This window comes from Abramis brama (genome assembly GCF_963993115.1).
Source record: "Abramis brama genome assembly, chromosome: 4".
Classification (NCBI taxonomy): Eukaryota; Metazoa; Chordata; class Actinopteri; order Cypriniformes; family Leuciscidae; genus Abramis; species Abramis brama.
In genome coordinates, this window is record NC_139966.1 from 46338525 (window position 1) to 46365179 (window position 26655).

The 26655-nt window shown below is 38.3% G+C and overlaps 1 protein-coding gene across 2 annotated transcripts; it reads right to left on the reverse strand.

The window, feature by feature from the left end:
- On the reverse strand, positions 1–26655 carry pdzrn4 (PDZ domain containing ring finger 4). 2 transcript variants are annotated; one of them, XM_084110682.1, is made up of 8 exons: positions 26315–26655; positions 9082–9329; positions 8061–8163; positions 5599–5697; positions 4129–4191; positions 2977–3078; positions 2499–2591; positions 1–2406 (listed from the first exon to the last, which is right to left on the reverse strand). In XM_084110682.1, the coding sequence occupies exons 1-8, from the start codon at positions 26381–26383 to the stop codon at positions 823–825; spliced, it is 2361 nt and encodes a 786-aa protein (XP_083966808.1). In that variant the 5' UTR covers positions 26384–26655; the 3' UTR covers positions 1–822. The 2 variants fall into 2 exon arrangements, with proteins under 2 accessions (XP_083966808.1, XP_083966809.1); XM_084110683.1 differs by having other exon boundaries at positions 8–2268; positions 26315–26528.

Here is a 26655-nt window from a genome sequence, read left to right on the forward strand (position 1 = left end):
TAACTTATATAACAATAATTTATTATCCTTTGTTACCCCATGTAGCACACCTAGAACACGTAGACCTGGCAACAAAGATGTCTTACACATCAAAAAAAGACTAAAAACATGACAGCAAGATTACTCAGGGTGTCTCTTCACAAACTGTGGTAGAAAAATGAGCCTCTATACAAGGCACAATGAGAGTGGTAGAAACTCCATGTTTAGCGCTTGACTGAGATACAGACTGGGTCATTTGGCATTATAAAGATGGAATAAAATAACTTATTAGACTCAAAAATATAAATAATGTTCATACAGAGCAGTACAAAATTTTTACGTATTGTATACAATACCATTAAAATGGTAACATCGTGTGGTATGTCAAACAACTCTTGTAAACCCATTAATCGGCAAAGAAGACCTTTACCCATGAAGATCTTGTTAAGAACAGTTACAGATATTTACATTTCAGATTTAAAAGATGTAATGGCAGCAAAAGCCGAAATTCAAGTACTGTATTTTATATCGCATGAAAACTTGCCATTTATAAAATACAAATGCATGAAAACACTACATTAAATGACAATGTAGTGTGTAAAATCCTAATAAAACTATTTTTATACATTCTAGTATGAAAACACAGCGAGGTCTGTAACGGTAGTGTCAACGTGTCAGTGTATCAAAAGAGTTTTTGAACATTCACATTTCTTGAAGTCTTGAGTTTAGTTGAAATGAGTTTTCACAAAACATGAAAAATATCTGCATCTTCACCTTTATAAAATGGCTACTTGGAATGAGGCAAGTACATAGGGTCGAGACCGCCTGTGGTCACGCTCTTCACTAAACTGTGGTGACTGAAAGGAAGGCGTTGTGAACTTTGGTGCCCTCAGGTGCTCGTGCTCCATGGCTCATGAGCTCTTGAATGGTCATCCAATTGTCAAGGATCTTCTTGTTTCGTTTCTTCAGCATCTTCTTATGGCTGAGCTCCAGAATGCTGACTTCCCCACTTGCCGTCCCCATGGTCTCCCTGAGGCACTCAAGCCGGCTCCTCTGCATGAACTCCCGCCTGCGTCGCTGTTCTCTTGCCCGCGCTAGCTGCTGCTTGCGTTCTTCTTTGCTCCAGTACCGCCCCATCTTCAGCTCGCTGACTGCGTCGTCATCTGTAGTCATCCCACCGCTGCGCTCCTCCCGGATCCGCAAGGCTCGTTCACGTAGGATACGGTCTCGTGCGGGCCGACGTGCCACATACCTGGTTCCGTCTGCTCGCACTTTAACTTTCCATTCAATTCGGCCAGGTTGTGAGGGTCCAGGCCGTCCACGGAGGCTGAGGAGGCTAAGCTGGCTCTGGGAGTATTCCAGAGAGGAAGAGGAATGTTGTTGTAGGAGCTGTAGGTAACTCTGGTAATGGCGTGTGCTGGGAGGCTGGGTTGATGTGGTGGTGCTGTGGTAGGGCGAATGGTAGTGCCGAGCGGTTGCAACCCTATTACGGTTTCTTTCTTTCTCACAGCGCTCGTCATCAGCAGGAAGCGCTGGGTCTGACTCCGAGGGGTTGCTGGGGCTTTGTTCCAAGCTGCTGGAGAAGGCCTGGCTGGGTCCTTGTGAACCGGGACTGGTGATGGGGGTCTGTAAGGGTGGTGTGGAGCTGGTGTATGTATGGCCACGACTGTAAGAAGGGCTACTTTGGCTGGGTAAAGACAAAATGGGACTACTGTAGGGACTCTGCAGGTGTTGGGTACTCCGCAGGTTCCTCTGATTAGTCAGGTGGACTCGACGCTGTAGCGAGTGGTCGGGAGATCCTTCTGTTCCCAGTGGAGTTGAGCGGGAACTTTCGGCTGTATTGTAGGCACTAGAGCTGTCTTTATCTCTGAGCTTCTCACTTTGAAGTCTCTCAGGATGCTCGTTAATATCTGCAAGCTTGCCACGGCGCAGTCGACTTTCCTTATCCGTTCGGGGCGAGTCGTGCTTGCTCCTGCGCAACTGGTGGGCTTTCATGATGCTCTGGCACTCAAGTTCAATGCTGCGCAGCTCTTCGTTGAGCATGTGCAGCTCCCGTGCCACTCCACTTCCACCCTGCTCCGTCAGGCTGCACTCGATAGTACTACTTCGCCTGTAGACCAACCCGCATTCTCCACCATTACGGATCTGGCACTTTAGCTCCAGGAGTTGCTGGAAATGGTCACATTCCACCCCATCCTCCTGACCCTTCTCCTGCCTGGCTAAGCTAACGGTGTCCATAGGAACCAAATGCGAGCCCGCTTCCCACCTGTCTCGAAGTTGTTTTTGAGTCTGTGTTTGGGGATGAGAGAGAAATTCATATTCAGAACTCTCCTCAAAGCTGCATTTCACACCACTGTCCTTCTCCAGAATGGAAGAGGAACATGTTGCTGTATCTGTACTTGCAGAGGCTTCCTCGTGTCTTTTTGACTGGAAAACATGAACAGATACAACCCCTTAATGCCTGTCAGAACATAAAGACTTGGTGCTAAGGAACTTTTGGCAAGTATGGTCATACTTACCCACTTTGCTTCCTTTTTCTGTTCTTCTAAAATCTCCATCTTCAGCTCCTCTAGAAAATCATGATGGTCCTCATCAAGCCAGCTTCCATCCATCTAAGAGAGACAAACCCAACAGGGTTAACCAGTTCTGGACCAACCATTTGGCTGGTTACCACGACTCAGTTAGTGTCAGCTAGTAGATGCCATAGCTACACTATTTGGCTGCAAAACGCATCTTTCTCCTTTGACAGTCATTCAAAATATTTTTCACTGTTTTCTGCCTTTGACATCACAACTGGGTATACTGTAGTCACTATTGAAGGGTTTAACCATCAGCCAATCAACATTTTACTGATATCATTTCACATGGTTTTAGAGAACATGGCATTTATGGCTCAGGTGATTGGCTCAAAATAAATAAATAAATAAATAAAGCCACACAAATAAAACTGTGGTTTTAAAGTGGGTTAAGATTAGCAACTATGTCCACTAGTCTCACCTGTCCTTCAGGTCTGGTGACGAGTAACACTATGGATCTGGAATTTTCATTTGAAAGGAGAGCGACAGCTTCTTCCCTGTTCTGTACATCATGACCATTTATCTGGAAGAAACATGGACACAGAGAGACAATTACATACACACAAAGATAATGACAGAGTGTCAGGAATTTCACACTAGAAGCACACTTCATCAGTGACAGAAGTGCAGCAAAATTGCATTTCCTCATACACACCAAAACTAGGCTCCCTTCGTGAGATAACCTTCAGTCAATTATGCATTTACTGGGGGAGAGACTATGAATCGATTACTAAGACTGTCGACTGGGCTGCAGTAGCCACAGCATTTATAAAAAGCATTGTGGCGGTACACGCCCAGACACACAATTAAGCAGCCTCTGACAGGTGCCGTTCATCTTTTCTTCTATAGAGTAATGGCACTGTCAAAAGAAGATAATAGGGGTGGAGAGAGTGAGACAGACGTGCACTGAACCATTGTATTCATCTCTCTCAATGTTACATCCACAGATGCCTTGCGTCCTTTGTATCTCGTTCTTTCTTTATCTTCTTTTGCTCATAAATTCTCCAAACCCCTAACCCTACTGACTCTGCTGAATGTCACACCAGCTTGGTCTACATTCTGCAAAAGCAGATCCAGTCAAAACTGCTATTTAAGAGAAATTTATCATGATGATCCAGTGGCTGACTTCGTTTGTTCAAGATTTGTAGAGACACACACACACACACACACACACACACACACACACACACACACACACACACAAATATCTACAGTGGGAAGTCTCAGACCAGTAGTGAAAATCCATTATATTATATTATATTATATTATATTATATTATATTATATTATATTATATTATATTATATTATATTATGTTACATTACATTACATTACATTACATTACATTATATTATATTATATTATATTATATTATATTATATTATATTATATTATATTATATTATATTATATTATATTTATTATAAGTAAGTAAAGAAAAATCTAATTCAGTGTGTTTTTGGACCCACTGTATCTACCAAATAAAAAATCAAAAACATCATCTAGATTCATGGGATGGTTGTTAGCGTGAATGAGCATGTGTATAGGTGTATAACAAGATTAAATGTATCCCACCTGTAAAATTCTGTCTCCCTCTCTGATGCGTCCATCCCTTGCAGCTATGCTGTTCAGTTCAACCTATCAACAGTACAATAAACATGGCATCAATATGTAAATTGTCATAATTCATCTCAACACACCAGCAATAATTCCATGACTTGTCACAAAAAGAATTCATTATTGTAACAGATTAATTTGCATATCTGTTCTATAATGAGAAAAATCTATTCCTTTTAGACTATTTACAAAAGAAGGCAACATAATGCCCCCATATGATACTGTATATAAGGATTGGAAGTGAATACTGAACAGAATATATAAAGGATGTGGAAATATTTTTCTTTTTCCCCTCATTTTTACAAGATTTCTGATTAAAACAACCATATTCTTTATGCATTATAAGAATTTACATAAGAACGAGGCTGAAAACATCATTGCTGTACATTATACGCATAAATGCATTTTAAATTAGCATAACTTACTTCCACAGACATGTATTAATAGAACATTTCTGTAGGTTGTTTATAATACATTTTCTGGAGATGATACGAAAAAGAGAAGCAGTTCCCTCCTGTTTGATGTCAGGTGCTCCACATTTACATATCCCTGAGCAAGAAATGGTGTAAGAACAGGCAATATCTGTACAACAAGTAGAATTCTCCCTGTTGAAATGCAGTCCCTGTTTTCAGCCTTTGTTTTACGTGTGTCAAGGTGGTGAGAGTAAAAAAAGTGCCATTTTACACTCCACAGGAGACAAGAGGGGTGCCATTTCTTACTAATTAAAATCAGCAATTAAAACACTGAAAAAAAGAACTGTCTGTATGCAGAATAATTTTCCAAACTTGACTTGATCTCTTCATGCTTGACTCAGTCCTGGTAGACTTTCGTCTGCCATTTGAACTTTGGAAAACAGGAAAATTTTCCATATTAAACACTTTTAATTTCAGTGAAGGAATACAGTGATGTGGAACAATGAGAATGGATCAAACTCAGCTTTTATCTTTTAATTACTTTTCACAAAATTTAAATTGATGTTAAAAAGGGTTTGGTCCAGTTAATTTGATTGCCTGCATCAAATTTGATGCTTAGTACCACATCTTACAGGTGACTTCAACAGAGATCACCAAATTAACATAATAACATTTGTTCTAAAAGCATTATTCGGTTCATTTTCAGTATAGATCTTTGTCTGTTAAATTGAACTGGTGCATAAAAATCCACAAAATAGAGTCTGAATAGTCTATAAAGTCAAAAATTTTCCTTTGCAACACTTGTTTTGTCTGTGAAAGGAGATGATTAACCTTCAGAAAAGGTTGAACTTCAACAACATTACCTATTATACTGTCCAGTTTTACAACCCAGACACTAAACCTTTTGGAAACATATAAGTAAATTTAAAACCCCCGATTTGTGTGATTTTTTTTTTCCAGAAATAAACTTTAAAAGTAAATGTGTAAAATAAAAATAAAATAAAAAAGTACCCACCTGACCAACGAAAATGGCTGTATCTTCTTCATCATCAGTACGATAACAGAGAGTCAGGCCCAGTTTTTCCTGGCTGTTCATTCGACAGAGCTCAACCTCCTGTAACAAACACACAAAACACATACACACACACACACACACACGTTAGGTTTCGTTATCTTTGTGGGGACTCTCCAAAGACATAATGATTTTTATACAGTACAAACTGTATTTTCTATCCCCTAAACCTACCCATCACAGAAACCTTTTTGCATGTTTACATTTTTTAATTAGATTTTAAATCAACCACTATCCTTTTGGGGACATTTGGTCCTCACAATGTACGTTAAACAAGTACAAAGCTCAGACTATTAACTTTATGCTGATTTTCCATGCAGATATTTTCTTATGAAAGCAACTAGAAAATAGCTCAGCTCAGTACATTTCTCTTCAGTTCAGTTTATTACTTAAAAGATAAAAGCCACCTATAGCTTCTAAACTCCAGCACGAATAGCATTGTTTTAGAGTAGTAAAGTCATCTTAAATGTTTGGCTTCGCATTAAAATGAAACAATGACCAGTTCCTTTGGCTACAAATGTGTCCTACAAAAGGCCACCGTGAAATATGATATAATCAAGCAGGCCGAGGGGGTTATATGTCAAGACTGAAGCCTGGTGCAAGTGACAGCGCTGTATTCGAGAGACATTCACCTGTCAAAGCAGAGCTGTTAGCCACAGCTCAACATACCACTGACACCGGTCTCAGTTCAGTCAAGCAAAACGGCTCATTTATCGGTCGACGCTCCTGACTGAGCACTAGCATCATACATCAAAAACTCCACCCTCCACATTAACCAGATTTACCACTCCATCTAGGGTTTTCCCTTTTCTTCCACAACCATATACAATGAACTGTCAAGTGTTCATATTTGGCAAATCATTTCTAAAAATGCGATACCAGCATGCTCACGTCTGTGGTGTGATATAAAAAGGCTAACTCTTTCTCATATTTCAGCTGAATCTGGGTTACTGTCAGTCCGCACAATGGATGCAATTCATCACCAGAAGCTTTAATACAGCTTCATATTGATCTGCTCTATAAGCTCAGTGATACTTCATATTTTCTCCAAGTCTATTGTTCAGACCACATGCTCATCAGAAAGGATCAACCGACGTGCCGAGCAAAATAATCCACACAATCTCCCTTAAACTAGTGCGGCAAGCGACGGAACTGGAAAATCATAGTGATAATTTAACAGATCATAGTAGTAATCTAGGATTTGTTCCGTATTCAGGGAGCTAAAGCGGTTAGTTTCCTCTTGGCCCTGATATGAAAAATTTGCTTGTGATTGACAGAAGTTATCTTGCATGGAAGGGGTTCATCCAGACATTTATCACTGCTTATGCATACTTCACATGGCAACTTTAGCACTGTGCAATTTTGATTTTCCAAGAAGGAAATTCGCCTACAGATGTGGGATATTTATCATAGATACATCCCAAAATCTCACTCTTTTAGAAACATCTGGTGACAAGCTGTTTTTGTACCTTCAAACACTCATAATAATATTAATGATTCATTAACACACATGCATTTGTTTTCCAAAATGAGCAAGCGACCCAGTAGGAAAGAACATTAATGTCACTAAAATAAAACTAATTACACCTCAGTGGAGTGTAATGCCCCTGTTTATTAGCCAAAGGAAAAATGGCATCGTTTGAAAGCTCTCCGGCTGTAACATGCTACTTTAACTCATTAATAGTGAAGGAATCTGCCTTTTTGAAACTGTTATTTTTAAAGTTTCACAATTAAATGAACCCAATACATCATTTGATAATATAACTCTTTTAATTCAGATTCTTTTATTGATAAAAAGGTAACACTAATGCTACTATAGCTTCATTTGTTAACATTAGATAATTAACTACATTAGTTAACATGAACTAACTTGAACAATACATAGATACAGCATTTATTAATCTTAATTAATGTTGATCTCAACATTTACTAATACATTTTTAGATCAAAAGTTGTATCTGTCAACAGTACTTAATTCAGTGTAAACTAACAAGATTTTTTTTAAATTAACTAACATTAAAAAAGTGCTTTTACAAGTGATTAACAAATGCTCTAAGAATATCTTGCTCATTGTTAGTTTATAATGGATTAACTGATGTTAACAAATGAGACTTTAATGTAAAGTGTTACTGATAAAATAATAGTACCTCATTTTTGGATAAAATGAATAATAGTAAATTATGTGAAGCATGCAATATTGAATATTTGTCAAAATGTAAAACTATTTTTTTTGTGTGTGTGTGTGTGCATTGTATCAACATGCATTAATGTATAATGTAGTGATGTATTTATTCATGCCATCATTGACCATTTGTCATCGGGTCACCCAAGATGAATGTTAACACCAGGTGTATATTACCATATAGCCTATATATATATATATAAAGCATTTTTCTTTCACTTACCTCACACTCAAATTCAACTGCCCTGTCCACCTCTGCCTGAGTGCTGGCCACATATTCTGGACAATCATAATATTCATGCTCCATAGTCTGAATGGAATGACAACTAGAGGAAGACAGAACAAGAGAAATGAACTTTATACTAGGCTAAGATTTATTTCTGCAATTTTATTTGCAGAACTACAGACCGACCCGTTACACTTCTAAGAAGATAACAGAATTTGTTTGTAGTCAGGGGAAGCATGTAATTACAAACAATACTCATTAATCTGTTAACACATCATGCTGGGGTACAATTGCAAATGCACTGTTCCAAGATCCTAAGCAATCTGTGCAAAGCACATACACACACAAATGAGCTGAATCTTTGATTTTGCTGAGTTGTAGCCAGACAAACAGATTAGCAGCATAAATAAACCCAAAGCAAAGCACATGCACATAAGGAGCCAAATAATCAGATGTGGCCTATCATCCCCAGACACAAGTCTTATTGGACAAACTCAAGCAGTTGAAAAGCCGTAAAAGGGCATTAAACACCAAGAGAAACCTCTGTGCCAGCACGTTTGATATTTTAGCACTCCATTAGGTTTTAATCACCCTGTATACTACTCATTACAGGAAATGGATAAGGGAAGCCACTACAATAATTACACATAGGCCCTGGCATGACTTTTATGACAGCAGTGGGGGATATTTTGTGGGGGGGATGAGGGGGGAGGGGGTTATGGCTGTTGCCTGGTGATGAAGAAATATTTGATAATAACATGTGCTGATGTTAGTATGCATGGTCATCTGGTTAAGAAAGCATATTGAGGTAACATTTGTCAATTTTCTTTGATAAAAAATAACTCTGAAGTAAATAAATAAATAAATAATGTGTGTGTATATATTTATATATATATATATAAATTCATAATATAATTTCTTGTAGTAATGACATACTATAAATAGTACAATTAACTTTACAGGAAGAGGATTAGGTCTGAATCTAAATGTAATTAACAGTGTTGGCAGCATAATGTACCTGTCCGACAGCAGGAATGGGCAGATGTCTGGCACAGGTGGGGTAGTGGGTCTCATCTTAGCCAGAGCCATGATGTGCTCAAAGGTGATGTCCGTCTGAGTACACACGTCCACAACACACACTTCCTGTAGGCTGTTCTGGTTCTGGCCGGAGGGTCCCCGCCTCAGCACCTGCACCACAGTGGGTTCCTTTCGCATGGCCTCCACCGTTCCCTCATGTCCAGACTTGGAAAATTCACGTCCATTCACCTAAAGAGAAGAGAAAACCACAAATCGCAATAGATTTATTCACTATTCCAAACCATTTTTAAAAAATTGTTATATTAGCTCCAGATTCTTAAATGAGCTTGTGAATGTAGCTCTGATATATGGATTTCATAAGTGACCAAACAGTCTGCGTAATCACAGTGACATCTGATATGTTGCACCTGACACCTGTCAAAGCCGCCCCATCAGAATTCACTCACCCGCATCAGCAGGTTCACTGCCAGACCAATTAAATGAGCTTGTTATAAGCTCAAAATACTCAGCCTTTCAACCATTTATTTTAGACAGAATCATACCCAAGGGAACACACAAACCCCTTTACCTTTATGCTGTAGGTCTGCGATATAAATGACACGTCAATACCCTACATGCCGCTGCTGAAAAATATTTTTGTGATTAGTCTTCCATGTGTGAACTTACTTTACTGGTCCACAAACCCAACAAAAATCAATGAAAACTTAGAAATCAGTCAAAGTGTGTCAGAATGAGGCCAGAAAGAGAAGTGATAAACCAGATAAAAGATATATCAAATGTATTTAAACTTAGTGAACAGAGGGATATCAAACCAAATAGCCTTAGTATTTTGCAATGCAATGCAATAAGATTTGAACTTACAGGTCAACATATTTGGGGCTCATCAGCTAATAAAAAAAAAATAGGTCACATTGTCCACAGTGAGAGTGCAAGTGCACATGATTTATTTTAGACTGAGCAGTTTTCCTTAAGCACATAGGTTCCTGTGAGGCAGAACAAGTAACTAGTCTAATTATACAGAGCTTCCTTAAGATTCCTTATCCTCATTTCTCATTGCTCGTGGGTGCCAACAACAAAGAGTGGCCTTTAGACCTTTTTCATCTCTTCTTTTGTTTTAGGGGAGCGCATAGCATTTGGCACCTCAGGCTGTCAGGTAAAACTGCTGTTGAACGAGCACAACATTCGACACATGACAGGAACCTTTGCTCTCAGACATTCATCAAGTCACACTTGCATCCTGCACTGTTCCTTATGGGAAGACTGAAGAGCAAGTTGGATCTCACCAGATGGGCCAATTAATCGTGGTAATAGGGAACAGTCCAACAGTGCAAACTCAACAGGTGTGATCCTCAACTCTGAGAATGATACTTGTGTCTGGTTAAAGTTAAATGTATTTAGGCACAACCAAAAGTCTGGTGAAGAAATAAAGGAAACCAAAACATTACACCAACAAAATAATACACCAAATGAGATACCAATACCACTGAGATATCACTCTTAAGATACATAACGAAGTTACTGAAATTACTGGACTTTAAACATAAATTAAACCGAAAATAAGCATGCCAATGTTGGTTTTCAAGGCTGGCTACTTCTTTTATTAAGATAACAGTTGTTACTTCCAAAGAAAGTGGTATAGAATCAGGCATAGTCAATGAATAGCCACCAGAGTAGAAACAGCCAATTGATTTCTATATCTTGTCTAAAAGATCAGCAGGTGAAGAAACTCTGAAGTTCATGTTGGTGAACGTAGATCCACAGCGATATTAATTTAAAGGTCATTACCGTCAATGAAACGTGGCCGTCGCACACCAACAAAGCTTCACCAACCCACCTCCACATTCCTCCTCAATACATGACTCTGAAAAGGTCAGGTGCCAACTGCGTTTGATAACAAGGTCTGGAGCTGGAATGTCACCTCAGTCACCTCAGACCTGTCATATTGATTTCAGACTTATAATACCAGCTCTGCCTCAAGAGGACCATGTAGTACATCTGAATGCTGAAGTGGAGGACAGAATCACAGCCAACATCAGTGGTGGAGGGTAAAATGTGTGTGTTTATTGTCAGAGCTGTCATATTTGGGTCAGTTCTCGTCAGGTGACACATATCTAGAGGCTTGTTTATTTTCTCCCAACTGAACGATTTTGCACAGGTGAGATAAGCACAAAGAAGTGATAAGACTGCATGTGTGTGTGTGTGTATGCGCGCGTGTGTATGTGTGTGTTTAACACATGTGGCATGTGAGATAAGAATTGGATGAGAACCTCTTGGCCATACAACCAAACAGTGGAAAATGCAACAGCTACAGGCACATGCACACACAAACAGCATTACGTCAACCCAAAATGTGCCAACGGTTGTTTGGCAAACTGACTGTGGTAACAAAGCATCGAAATAACAATAAAAGCCCAATGAAAAACGCTAGACTACAGTCTTTTATATGGCACATTTGTAAGGGAGTCACACTATGAGTTTCTTAACACCGTGAATCCTAAAGGAATAAAAGAATGAGAGCATAATATAGTGAAATCCCACCTGGGAAGTGTCAAGTAATCAGAAAAGATTCTTCAGGGTATTATGTGTGAGCAAAAACACAATATCTGACTCACGCTCCCATTCACAACCCCAAAAGCTTCTTATCTTCGTATTGAGCACATGGCGAAACACCCAGTCACCCATCTATTCACTGCAGGTGCTCAATGACAATGCCACAGAGAAGTCTAATTGAAAAAGAAGACTTTCTCATTATTAGAACTTATCATTTCTATCAAATATCCGAATTTAGCATATTGCTTTAGAGCTCAGACTCTCTCTTTCTCTACACAGCTGCAGGAGGCTATAAAACGCCCGTCGTCGACAACCATCATCTCGCTTTAACTGTGGAAAAGAAACCACATAGACTCTGTCACAGTCTGTTATTATTCAAATTCATTTTCTTCCTTAGATTTACTCAGAGACTGATAACTAACTCACCATGTCGTTAACTATTCAGATATTCAAAAAGAGACTATTAACTATTTGCATATGCTATTTTCCATGTCGTCTCTGCACTGATTAATCAATGTGGCAAGAAATTAATGAGAGGCAATTAGTACCCTGACGAAACGCATGACTGAGTGAGAGATCAGTAGAAAAAAAGTGCAAAGACTTTCTGTATAAGTGAAATTTGGTGCAAATTACTGTTGATGTGTGGCAGCAAAAAGGGAGTTTTGTCTCATTACAAGTATAATCCAAGCATACTAAATAGACTGTAAACAAACAACAAATTGAGCATATCAGTCATGATAATAACTAGGGGTAATTAATTAAAATCACTACAGCTACGCCACATACCCACATTATTCACCATTATGAACTTAGTGTGAAAATTATTAATTTGATAAACCTTAACTCTTTCCCTGCCATTGATGGAATATTTTTTTTTTTTTTTTTTTTTGTCATTTATGACAATGCTTGGCGAAATATTCCGGCAATCCATGTTTTCACAGTCATATGGTAGGGGCGCTATTACGCATCTTCTTTTTCTTTTTTTAATGAAACTTACCCACATTCAAGTGTTGATAAAATAAAAAAAATGAATGAAGCTTTTAGGGAAACCAGTTTGAAAACAACTACTTTTGCAATTCCTTTGGTGATGCTATTACAACCTAACACCACTACAAACTTAACCGTTAATTATTCTTAACCTAATTATACTATATAAATAAGATGCACCTGCAAGCACAGCCCCTCCCCCACTTTGTCATTTTTCAACATACATCACATATGCACAGTATTCCCACATCAGTATCTGTGATTACACAGTATCACCATAGAGATTCAACCATCTCTGCTGCCATTGCTTATGCATGTGCTTTTGTGTTAAATTAAAATTCCTCTTTAGGGACAAAGAATTACTCCTCAAAGAGGTTTTCAGCAGCAATATGCCACTGACATCAGGCAGTGGGAGTTTGACTACACAACACAACGATGACAGAGTTCACCCTGCAGGGAAATGTCTACCTTTCGCAACATAATTAAATTCTCCATTAGCAACAACCTTGGGTTGATCCTCCAAGCTAAATAAATGCATCTCATTCTTCTCTATTTTCAGGTACAAAAATAAATAATGCATTTGAAATAACAGGCACATATATCACAGAGAGCTGTGTGTATGTGTAACTAATGAGTCCTTCAGCAGAACCCAGCCATGGATGACATGGGTTATGACAAACTGTGTCAACAAAATGCTTATTTAGCCTCAGTACATCAATACAATAACCTGATGCAAGCACTCTCCATAAGCACAATCATACTGCATGCTGTCATGGACTACATCATGTGTACTGAATCTAGATGTAGGGAATTGTTTTTCCATTACTTGTCAACATGAGTGTGAATAAATGAAATGTTCTCAGATTGAGAACAGATTTTTGACAGGGTTGTGTCTCTTTGTCCACATGTTGCCTGCACAATTTCCAGGCCTTAAACCTAAGTGCCGCAACATGTCCGGGCTTGTTGCTCTTCCATGGTCACTTATATATTCTTTGCACTTGAAATTGGTTTCCCAAAAACTCCCCCCATCTGCCATTGGTCAGAAAAACAGATAGTCCCGCCCCAAACTCATGCCATTGGTGGAGCCGATGGTTTCTATATTGAGCTGGTCAGGATGTTCAAAAAAAATTAGAACCACATACTATCATGCTACTCTTTTTACCATCTTTCTATAGCAGAAATAGTATGAGTAGTACGAAGGTATGTGGTTCCAAATTCAGCAAATGTTTTGATAGGAGAAAGCATTTTCACACTGAAAAAAATGCACACTTTAGCTTTAAATACCAGCCTTCAAAATCACTGATCCTTATTGAAGCAAAAAAACTGGACCAAGGCCTGAATTTAGCTATTGGTTTTGCTGTGCAGTCGAGTTCACTTCAAGGTCCACCAATAAATGTCAGGGCGAAAATGCTGTGGAACAAGCCAACATTAATCATAACCACCACGAAAATAACACAAGGCTATGCAATACAACAATACAAGCAAGAGTGACCTAAGGTTCAGGAATAAACTTGCCCTTTTTTTTGTACATGCTGACTCTCACTTGACCTAATGCTGAAAATTTTGATTGTTCCTGAAAGGCAATGAACCTGGTGTCTTGGCCTTAAAATGTTTGAGAAATCAGTCAAGCGAGCCAAGGAGAGTTATGGGTACTGCAGTCAGGCTGAGAGAGAGCAAGAGAGACAGATCTGAGGGTGATTTGTGGTTTCAGTGGGTATGCTTCATTATTTTATCTGATTTCGCAGGCAGGAGTGTCCCACCATGCCTTACTAATGACTTTAATGAAGGACTCTGCTCTTGAGAGATACCAGCTCTGTTCCAAAGCCTATGAGCTACTTCACTACATAGTTAGCATAATAAAAAAGGCATGAGACCTCATAAGCGACAGATTTGGAAATCTCTAGGCAACTCAATATGTCAAACAAATGAACGAACATTTGATTTCAATAGTTTCATGTCAGCTTGTTGCTGGATAAAATAATAAGTTTGTAATTACTAAAAAACTATTTTTAGTTCATTTCAGTATTGAAATACATTTTTGACCTTCCTCTGGCTTCATCAACAATCTTGATTTTCATCAAAATGCAATGCATTCTGTGGTTGCCTTCAAGGATGATCACACTATACTTTTCATTCCATTAACTTCCATTCATACGTATACGAATGCAGGAGACAGGAAACTATGGAAGCTTGTTTCCGCCACAGAATAAAACATTTTAAAAGATAATTGCGACTTTTTATTTCACAATTGCGACTTTATATCACGCAATTCTGACTTTATAACACGCAATTGCGACTTTATATCATGCAATTCTGACTTTATATCTCCCAATTGCGTATTATAAAGTCAGAATTACGAGATATAAAGTCAGAATTGCGTGAAATAAAGTCGCAATTGCGTGTTATAAAGTCAGAATTGCGAGATATAAAGTCAGAATTGCATGATATAAAGTCGCAATTGCGAGATAAAAAGTCAGAATTCTGACTTTATAACACGCAATTGCGACTTTATTTCACGCAATTCTGACTTTATATCTTGCAATTCTGAGAAATGAAGTCAGAATTGCGAGATGTAAACTCGCAATTGTGAGATAAAAAGTCGCAATTATCTTTTAAAATGTTTTATTCTGTGGCGGAAACAAGCTTCCATAGGAAACACAGTTCAAGCGAATACTTTTGCATTTCGCTGTGTTTCAAAGTTCAAGTTTGGTGAACTCTGACCTGCAAATTTGTATCATGTGAAGAAGTCTGACCAACAAAAGATTATTACGCCACAGTGTGACCTTTTAGCTGAATTAAAATAATGCAAACTTTAAATCTGCAGGATTGCAGTGTTGCAGTAGTAGATTGCATATGTTTAAATTGTTTATGTTAAATCAACATTGATTGCTTTTTTATTTTTTTTTAAATGTGACCGTTGCAGTGTCCGTAGAAATTTTATGTGCTCAAAGTCTAGTGTTATGATTTTAAAATGAAAACTTTTCTTCTCAGCTCCTAACACGGGGATCAAGTTGGATAATGTCCTCTGAGTGAAAACTGTAGTAGTGTTCTAGTAGAGACAAACAGTCTAAATAGTGCCTTGTCTTCTACGGTGAACTTCATGTGTCTCCCTCTCAGACTGACTCTAATAGACGTGGTGCGTCCAGTGCCAGAGGCTTATTGTCTGTTACTTCCTCCTACACACATTAGACACAGATTAACCTTACATCTGCCATCATTACAGGCAGGAACATCACAAACAATAGCGATTTGAATAGATAAACACACACACACACACACACACACACACACACACACACACACACACACACACACACACACACACACACACACACACACACACACACACACTTTGTTCCAGGGAATATTTCTAAATTAAATCAAGGCAGGGATACAGTAACTGCTTTCTAATCTGATGTATGTGAGTTCAAGAGGAGGTCAGAGCCTTTACCACAGCAAGTATTCAACAATTCATAAAGTTAATTTCTGAATTCTTAAGTTAATATACTAAATAACCTGAGTGTGGCCTAGCGCATCAATATGACAGAAAGGCTTCTGTCGCTGTACTTTTCGCCTATAAAAGCACAATTGTTGTTGCACACTTGCGTGCCATCTCTTAACGAAAACATACTAATCAAAGTCCCTCCATCCACATGATTATGTGTGAATCTTTTGTCCTGCATCCCACGTTTGTGGATCCAAAGCCTGATGAATGCGTCTGGCAGTTGCGCGTGGGTTGGCACGGGTCTTCATGCTCTGCGTGTAGTTAATGCACCACTACAGGTGTGGCACATGGCGCCCGCCACCACACGGCCAAAACCGACATCTGCTCCCCATCAAATCTGAAGCCGAATATAAAAAGATGAATCCAATAACCAGATATTTTAATGTGAAAACCTGCACCTTCTGAGTAAAACCAGGTACATTGTGCGAGTAGTTTAATGTGTGAACGAAATATGTCAAACTTTTAATGAGCTACCAGCCATGAGATTTTTTTTTCTCTTCCTTACTATGTGTGTAATTCCCGGGATCTTCATGCCAATTAGCATTGTTTCTCAAGTGTGGAGTTGGATTCGGCTCTCAAGGGAAGAATGGGAAAAAATAATGCACGCCTTCACACCTGAACAGTCTTCAAGAGCACATCAGATGTGTGTGAATGGACATCCAAACACGCACGCTTGCTTGAAGATTGTCTCTGACGCACACAGCCACATAATGCACATCACACTGAGATGTTTTGCAGTGCAATTTAGCTCTATTCAGCCTTTCGACAGTCAGTCAGCTCCTGCTTTCACAGTTGCTCAACGGATGACTTGGAGTATGAATTAGGCGTAATTGGCTAATCAGAATATGGAAGAATTTGAATGAGTAGATAAAAAGACTCAATATTTTTCTTAGGATAATGCAAGGATAAGGGTGACTCATTTGAATCCATTCATTATTCATCAATGTAGACTTATTCAATTATTATATTATATTAATTATATTATATTATATTATATTACATTATATTATATTATAATTTATTATATTATATTATATTATATGTTGAATAGTCACACTTTTGACTCCTCTAATTATTTCTAATGTAGATTTATTTTGTCAATTTATTAGATTTATTCTAAATAAATACAGCAAAAAAAGTTTATTTGAAATAAATAAATGTTTGACTCCATTCAATATTTATCGATGTATATTTACTAATATAATATAATATAATAACAAATAAATCGCTTTTTAAACATTCATGGAGTTCAAAGAAATGATTCTCATTTAAGACAGTTTAAAACTGGGTTTGAAACCAACATACTTGCTTGAATAAACAATAATAATTCAATAAGCTCATAACCCTAATATCCTTAATATATAGCCCCTGTGACAAATAGACCCAATCTTTTCTATATGCTTTAATAGGCCAATGCTGCATATGAAAGCGCACAATAGGACATAAAAATGCAAATTTCCAAGAAACGATCTGCTTTAAGACTTGAACCCTACTGATGTTACAGAGAGCAGATCTGGTTACTGAGCGGAGACACCACGGCTTGCCCCACAGATGGGCCGCTTGATACTTAATACGCAAACGGACGGCGCAAGAGACCTCCGAGAGCTGCTAATGACTTTTCAAGCACACTAGAAACCCAACTCAGGTTTGATAGTGTCACAGTATTGAATGAACATACAGAACCTGTCCAAGACGTGCAAGACCCGAGTGACAAGCAATGACAAGGGGAATCAAGGACATATAAGATTTTATAATATGACAAATTTTACGAGGTGGCTAATTCATACGAATTCATACGACCTCACTCGAATTTGTACGATTTTTGAATACCGTACATATTTTAGGAGTTGCCCTATTCGTATGAATTTGTACGAATGACCTACCCCTGACCCCGCCTCTAAACCTACCCATCACTGGGGTTTAGCCACCTTTTACAGATAGTGCTGGATCTACTCGATTTACACAATTACATACCAGTCCAACACATTACAACCAAACACAGATATTAATGATTGGGTGGGACTTGTAGAAAATAAACAAACACATTTTTCACACTCTTATTGGTTTAGAATTGTCATTTTTGATATGTAGCCTATCTGATGGTCTTGAACATTTCCACTTCAATGTCATTTCCACTACAAACTTTGCATCGTCTCTGATAACGTAATCAAACATTGAGATTAGCATAATTTAGGTTAGTAAATGCTGTAGAATTAGGCTATTGTTCATGGTTAGTTCATGTTAACTAATGTAAACAAATGAAACCTTATTGTAAAGTGTTACCAGTTAAATTTCAAGTTTTACTGTGGAAAAGGGTGAAATCTCAACCTCTCAGACATACAAGTTTGTAGTTAAAGAAACCCCTGACTACAAGTTCAACACTTGCACTCATAAGGAATGTTTGACTGATATCAGCTTATCATTGTTGTTGAATAAAGGTTGTCGTGGTGTGCTTGTGTCAGACTCAGAGGAAATGACCTGGGCCAGTTTGTGTCTCACACTGACAGACTGTTACTCACACAGGGGGCCGGGGCCAGCCAAGAGGAACAGACAGGAGCAGTGACCTCCCTGTATGTGTGTGTGTGTGTGTGTGTGTGTGTGTGAGAGACTGATGAAAGGTGAAATGTGTCCAATCCTGTATGCTACTGCCAGATGTAAGACAGCATGTCTGCAATGACAAGGTCTCTCTCCATTCTTCATCTCCATATAACAGTCCATTCAAGTGTACTAACAGTGTGAAGTTGACTCTGATAAACATTGCAATTCAATATCCCATAATTCCTCAGCCTTCTGCTCACTGTTTTCTCACATAAAATGTCTCACCTTTGGAAGAACAAAAGAGAGACAGAAAGTGAGTTGGGGGAGGGGTATCATCCCTCATTTCACGTGCCGTACAGAAACAAAACGCCCCTGAGATCTATTTCTGTGCTTTAACCTTGCACACACAGATGCTTCATTAGCCTATTTGATCCTTACCAAGTAACTGTGATACTGGGCTGAGCTGCAATGCTCACAGATTGTTTTAATATTGCAGATACATCACACATAACCCATAAATTAACTGAATTTGACTGAAGAGCTCTTGAACTGTAATTCTCCACGATACACTGGCAGCTGCACAACAAACATGGTATTTCCTCCCTGGGTCCTCGGCCAGATGGGATATTAAGAATTGTCATCTAGAAATGTACCTACTAATTGTATGTTAATTACAAATGGATCAATCCACAATCCTCCAGTGCACTATAAACCTGCTATATAGACCCAATCAATATAGAACAAATCAACGCAAAACAACCTAATTTAAAGTCAATGTGTATTGCCATTTGAAACCCATTTTAATAGCTAGATGTATTTAAGATTGAAATCTAATATTAAGCATGGAAACACATTTTTTGGTTGGTTTTATCCATAAGAAATCAATTGTTATCTACCTTGTCTAAATAGCTTGATAATGTGGCACTAAAAACAAAAATATACAAGTGAATTAAAGCATCACAACATTGTTGTGAAAAAAAAAGGAAAAAAAAAGTTTTATGCTAGATCCATCACACTTGTGTTTTTTTCGTGTAGCACCCATGTGTGACGGAGGTGTAATCAGTCCCTTTTGACTTGGCAAGTGGGCCGACTCAAAGAGGACTACATGATGAAGTAAAGACAAAACTCCATAACTTCTTATAATTACCAATCAGCTCTGAAGCCCAGCACTAATTACACACCAGTGTGTCTAGGGCAGACAAGCAGGTCATCTCCTCTGCGGTTCCAGACAAAGAACTTTTATTATCTCTTCTGCTGAAATTAGACTATGATTGTTTTAAGATTGAAAGAGAGGCCAGGATCAGTTTAAGGATATAAAACGACAAGTTTGGGACAAAGGAATATGATGATCACGTATTTTTTTATGCATCATCATCATTTTTAGCTTGTTTGGACTTCATAGTTTTAAAATGGAATTAGCAAATGAGTCAATCTGTTCTGAAAGAGAAAAATGATGCTACAGTAAACGCAAATAATAAAATGCTCCTAAATGCAACCAAAAAGTGCAACCAAAAAATAAAGTTTTGAGTTAAACCCTATGCAATAAATATCCTCCAGAATGGCTGATGCAAGGTAGATTTTAGCAAAGCAAGCTCGGCCACAGGTGGTGTATAGATATATACATATATATATATATAGGAAAAATTGAGAGGAGAAAGAGGGGCAGATAGTAAAGACCTTCAATCAGAGAGTCTGGCTGGTCGAGTGGGTTTGCTATACGTATGTAAAGGTCAAGCCTGCACTTTTTAAAATGAAATAACACAAAAAAGAAAAGGTCACCTCATCATTTCACTTGAGACAGTCATAAAGGAAGCAGATCAGACAAAAGTGTAAAATCTCATGAAACTCAATCCACTGAGCGGTAGAGACAGTAACAGCAATAACAATGACTCTGTTGGGACTTCTTTTTACAGTCAATGCTATACAACTTATAAAAATCCATAGAAATGAGTGCAACCTTACACCAATATATTAAAATTGTGTTCGATACCAATGTCGAGAAGCGATAAATAGACAATATTAACATTCTATGCTATCTATATTGAGTAAATTAATAATGTAGCACTAAAGCTACAAGTGAATTTAGGCATCATAACATTATAATGAAAAATAAATATACATTTTTTGGTATGCTGCAGATTACCTTTAACAGTGTTAATATATAATCAGTGTTTTAAAGATTAACTTGAATGTTAGATTATGACAAAGGTAATCTAAATGTAAAAATAGAGGAAATGAGCATGTACAATTAATTATCCAATATCAACCCATACAAACAAGAATAATTAAAAACAAAATATCAGAATTTCTGCCAATAACTAATATGGTACCGAAATGTGATGCATCTCTAACAAAAGTGACTAATTTCATTAAATGTATTCAACAAATATGTAATTAACTAGGGATGCACAGTTATGAAAATTTTGTCCGATGTCAATAACCGATAATTCTTTATATTTGAAAGCCAACAACCGATATATTGGCTGATAAATCAAAATTTTTATGAGAGCCTGATTACAAAAACAAAAGTTTCACCATTAAATGTCCCAAGCACACAATTAGTTAGCCTATATGACAGACTTGCGCTGCACATGTTGCACTGTAATTTCCTTTTTGAAGTGATTTCAATCATATTTCAAGCCATTCAAAACCATCATGGTGAACAGTACGCATCTGAAGTGTCTCAGCTGAAGGAAATAATTTTTTATCGGCTTTAATATATCGGCCAAATTTTCTTATTGTGCCGATAACGACAAAAATTAACATATATTGGCTGATACCGATATGGTGGCCGATATATAGTGCATCCCTATAATGAACTATCATACATCATGTCTGCTTTTGAAATTTGAGATTACCTTGTATATATTCACATGAAGTGTAAAAAAAGGTATGCAGTAAACCATACACACATCAGTAGGTAATATGGTGCATCTGGTAAGGAAGATCAGTGGCTGTGTAAATGACATGAGACAGAGGTTTAGATGAGGTCATCTGCTCTCTTTCCAGATCAGGATGAAAATATGAACTCCGCATCTGTTATTTCACTAAGGCAGAAAATCACCTGGACCACTAAGAGCGTAAAGTCTATTTTTAGCCATAATTATGCAATCATTCCATGCATGCTAGAGCCAAAAAGAATGATATGGGTTTTAAATGGGATTTCCATGATATGCACACACACATCCACACACGCTTCGCCTGGGCTGGAGTTGGCAGGGTCTGGTGATATGATCACCCCAGGGCCTGTACTATCTGACAGGCTTATCATCCAACACGCTCACAAGATCAATCAAAACTACATGTTTCTCTGTCTTTGCCTTCTTTCGCTCCACACCCATCGCGTTTCATCAGCAAGGAGCATCATTCAGAGAAAGGCTCCGGGACAGGAAGATGGATGAGAGTGTTCTGAGAGAGAGACAGAGGACGTGGCCCAACAGTGACGATGCCAATAAGAGAGACCTCGGTTCAGGCAGGAGTGTGAAGCATCCTTACACACATACACACTCGAAACTCAATCTAACACTCTTCACAAAAGCCAGTTCCTTTTGGCAAGTCTCTCTAAAGGTTGTCCTCCATCTGGAGACCCATTAAACTTGAAGTCTGTGATACACTGACTGCCCAATTCACTCGCACAGATCCATATGGCTGTTAGCGCTCTCGGGACCGACATTTCATCTGACCCTCGATGGCCAGGGGGTGCAGAGGTAAACTTGTGCCAGCTTTTTCCATGTAAATTAAAAATCTAATTTTAATTTAATCGAGAGTTTGGAACAGATTTTTTAGAACAAGGTGAATTACAAATAATTCTCAATTTGGCCCATGCAAATTAAAGCTGAGGATGTGATTTCTTCTTGTAAATATTTTCTGTTTTTTATTATATCTCTGAATCTGGATCTATAGATGCTAAAAATGAATGTCTGAGTGAGAGTGAGTGAGTGAGTGAGTGAGTGAGTGAGTGAGTGGGAGGTGAAATCTCTCAGTCTCCTCCCATGCTGATCCACAGACTGGAAATTACACAGAGCATCTGTCCCCTTACGGGCTCCTGACCATGGCCGTAAAATGCACTGCTCCCATGAGCATCAGCACTTCAGCTGAGTTTAGAGTTTTAGAGATTACTGAGGAAATAAATACATTACCATCCAGTTTTGATTTTAATAGTTGACTGACTCTTGTACCTTGCGAATTTAGCCCAGCAGTAGATCAATTCTTAGCATGAGAACAAAATCTTTAAGTAAAATCAAATTTACCATTTGTTAACCACATTAAGTTTATTGCACTTTTTTGACTATTTTGGATTTAATGCTGATGAAGAAAATGCTGAAACTCTGAAAACTCATTAAATTGAGTAAGACCATTTATAGTGTTATATAATAAAATAGTTTAAAATATATTAATTTATTTACAAAAGAAATTACTGCTACGCTGTAAAAAAAAAAAATCTGTTAAATTTACGGTAAAAAACTGGCAGCTGTGTTTGCCAGAAATTTACTGTAAAAAATATGGTAGCAACATTTTAAGTTTTACAGTCTTAACTTAAATTTACAGTATTTTTATTTTTTTTCATTATCTGATTTAATGTTAATTTACTAATGTCTGTTTTGTTCTATTGTAATACACTAACAACCACCAATCTCAGTGGTGAAGAGAGGGTTAGGCTAACCCTAACCCACATAATGAATCAAAGCTCATCACAAGCAGCTTTTCCACAAGTTGAGAAAGTTAATTAAAAAAAAATTCAGTAAACATTAATTTAACAACATTAAATGTAACATAAAACAAAGAAAAACTATGAAGAAACATAGTTATTTCAACAAAAATATACAAAATGTGAAGTGTCACGCAGGGAATTGTGGGAATATCAATTTACGTTTTTTCACTGTAAATTATACAATGACTTGTTCTTTTTCACTTCCAAAAACGGTAAATTGTATGGTAGTAGACTGTAAAATGACATTAAATCTACGGTTAGATCTATCACAGTTATTCACCGTATATAGTACAGAAACTTCCTGTTAACCAATTAACAGTTTTTTACTGTAACAGTCTTTTACCGTTAAATCCAAGGATTCACATAATTTCTTTCCATCCTTTACTGTTAATGTTTACAGTTTGTTCAATAAAGACATGAAAGACTAATTTTACAGCCATTTTATGCAGAAATCCATGTAAAATCAAGGGTTCAAAACATCCACCATAATGTAACCTATACCTAACTGTCTCATGGGTATTTGCAGTCTTGTTTTTTACAGCACTGCAGAAAATAACACTTTTTCCCCCCTCAAAAGCTGTCATTTTGAAAGGTTACCTGATATAATTCAGTGTTTACCTCCCCCACAAATCATGTCATCTATAATACGACTTTAAATGACATCACATTTTACATCATGATGGATAAACAGCAGCCAATCACAGAGATTTTGCCAGTCAGATCTGCCAGCCAATTTAAGGTGAAATAGCTCAGATCTTACAATCCAAAACCTGATCTTGCTGATGGAACACAAACACACAGCTAAGTCCTCTGAGACTGAGAGTAAGAAAGAGCGAGGGAGAGAGAGTACGGGAAGTCATTGTAATGTGGCTAACAAAGAAAGAAGAATACATTTCCATGGTGAGCCCGTTGAGGGGCGAACACTCACACTAAACTCATAAATCTCACAGACCACCGGGGCTAAAAAGGCTGTGCTGCCAAGAATAGTGTCAAAATTGTCAAGGGGCGTGAAATTGCAGTGTAGGCGTGTGTTTGTGTTTATTCATGTCCGCTTGTTGTTGTGACTTCAAGAGTAACACGGTGCAACATCTTCTTTGATTTCTTCTTGCGAACATAAAAGCTCAAAAATTTAAATTGCTGAATACCAGAAAAGGAAACATCTGAGGCAACACTTCCTTGACACACTTTCTTTTCAGCTTGGGAATTTACTCCACGGAGAGTAGATCCAGATTTCCTCTTCCTTTCAACCTTCCTTAGTACCTTCATCCTTCCTGGAGACATTGCACTATTTCTTTCTCTTCCCTTTCTGGTTTTCTTCTATCGAGAGTTGCATTCGGCTGCTAAAACACCAAAGGGACCAACATGTGACATATAAAAAGTCATCTCATGTCAAGAAAAAAAGCAAACCGTAACCCGCCAGACACATTCACACAATGTCTAGGGTATCAAATGTCTTGGGTGTCAAAGCGGCAGCACGCCGCTGGAAAAACGATGCCAGCCCCTCTTACTCTATAGTGCCACAAAATAGCAAGCGTGTGATTCGCAATCATAGGCAGTACCTCACTGTTGACAAGTCACTCTAAACACAAGCCCACTGTTTTGAACCAGTAGAGATCAAACTTCGTTAACCTCAGTTCAGCCACCGACAGGGATAATCTCCCAGATTGGCATCCACACAGACAAAAGCCACGTTTTTAACATCTAATTAGGGACCAAAGACATTTTGTACAACAGCTTAATGAGGCTGCGATAAGAGTATCACGAAAATATTATTTTGCACGCTTTGTGCTCGGGAAGGTGCAGGGACTCTGACCTCCTGTGCAGCACTGGAACATGGGTAATTCTCAACTCAGAGAGGAGCGGAGCCAGGGGTTGAGCCAGTCTCAGACTAGCTTCAACCTTGAACATTAGTGATGATGGACGTTTTTCCATTGTAGCATTGAACATTGTGCTATTGTGCAATCTGTTGTGGAGGTCCAATGGGTGTTTGGAAATATAGTGATATTATTCAGTGATATTATAAGCTACATAAATATGATATATCATGATAAATGTTCCTTCTGCAACTATTTGAAATGGTCTTTATTCAATTCTGGAAATCGGACCTTATCCAGGCTTGTTCCTTCTTGCAGCTCTCACTTGCTACATACCGTAAAGACAAGTTTCACCAGTGTGTGCAATCCCAAATTCTCATCCTCCTACCTGCGAGCATCTTGTACAACAGTTGGACCCAAATTAACAAGAATACTAGCACAGTTGTGAAGGGTGTCTGCTGCAAAACTTGCTTTGATCCCTGACAAATGCTTCCAGGTAAGTCCCCAATGCAGTTGGGGATTCACCACACAACAAAGAGTTCTCCTAAAGAACTCTTCCCACAAGACTGTACAGATCTATAAAATTGGACAACTACTAGAATCAAACTAAATGTCTTAGAAGACACTTCTCAAAACGGAGAGGTTGAAGACTCATGGGCAAGCATTCCAACATGTAGCTTTGGGCAACCAGAGTTTGAATCCCAACTTGTTGTCCTTTCCATTCCCGCCCACCTCATTCTCTTCCACTTCGCTTTCTATCCACTCCCTGATTGTTGTTATCAAATTAGGGCAAAAAGGCCAATAATAAATCTTTAAAACACAACAAATTTTTCCCCATCCAATACTTGTAGGGGTACTTGTAGTGTCGTGTCCCGTGAAACAACTGGTCCTACATGTTATTCTCAAGTTACTTTGGATAAACGAGTCTAAATGAATAATGTAAAGGATCCATTCTGAATCAGAATGAGTTGCAGAGAAAAGATTGTGAAGAAAAGTCTAGAGAAGGTGAAAACTTGTGTTTTAACCCATGGAAATCCCATCTGATCTTATAACTCAACTTCACAAGGGTCTCAGGATATTCCAGAGTAGGTTAAACAAGTCGACTTACCTGGGCAATCTCGTAAAGCAGCTTGTAGTGCTCCTCTCTCTTCTGCAGCGTGCACAGGTTACAGCCCATCTCGCCGTCGCGGGTCCCCCAACAGATCTCTGGCAGTAGTGCACGCAAACAGGCACCCTGGGGATTTCCCTCAAATGTTGAGTAACGTCTTTCATCAGTGGGTACCTTTCACCCGTTCTTCTTTGTGTAAAAATCACGCATTGACCAGGCTGCCTGATGTAGCAGAATTCCTTTTGAATGACTGTGTGTGTGCATGCATCGTACCCCCTCGATCTCCTTGTGTCTCTCTCATCCACACTAGCTGACTAGCAGTCATCCACACACGCTGTACT

Coding starts and splice junctions, on each gene's coding strand:
- pdzrn4 (XM_084110682.1), bottom strand. CDS start 26,383: ATGGGCTGTAACCTGTGCACGCTGCAGAAGAGAGAGGAGCACTACAAG. Junction 5,698..8,060: donor CAGTTGAATTTGAGTGTGAG/GTAAGTGAAAGA, acceptor TGTTTGTTACAG/GAGGTTGAGCTCTGTCGAAT. Junction 3,079..4,128: donor AGGGAGACAGAATTTTACAG/GTGGGATACATT, acceptor TGTTTCTTCCAG/ATAAATGGTCATGATGTACA.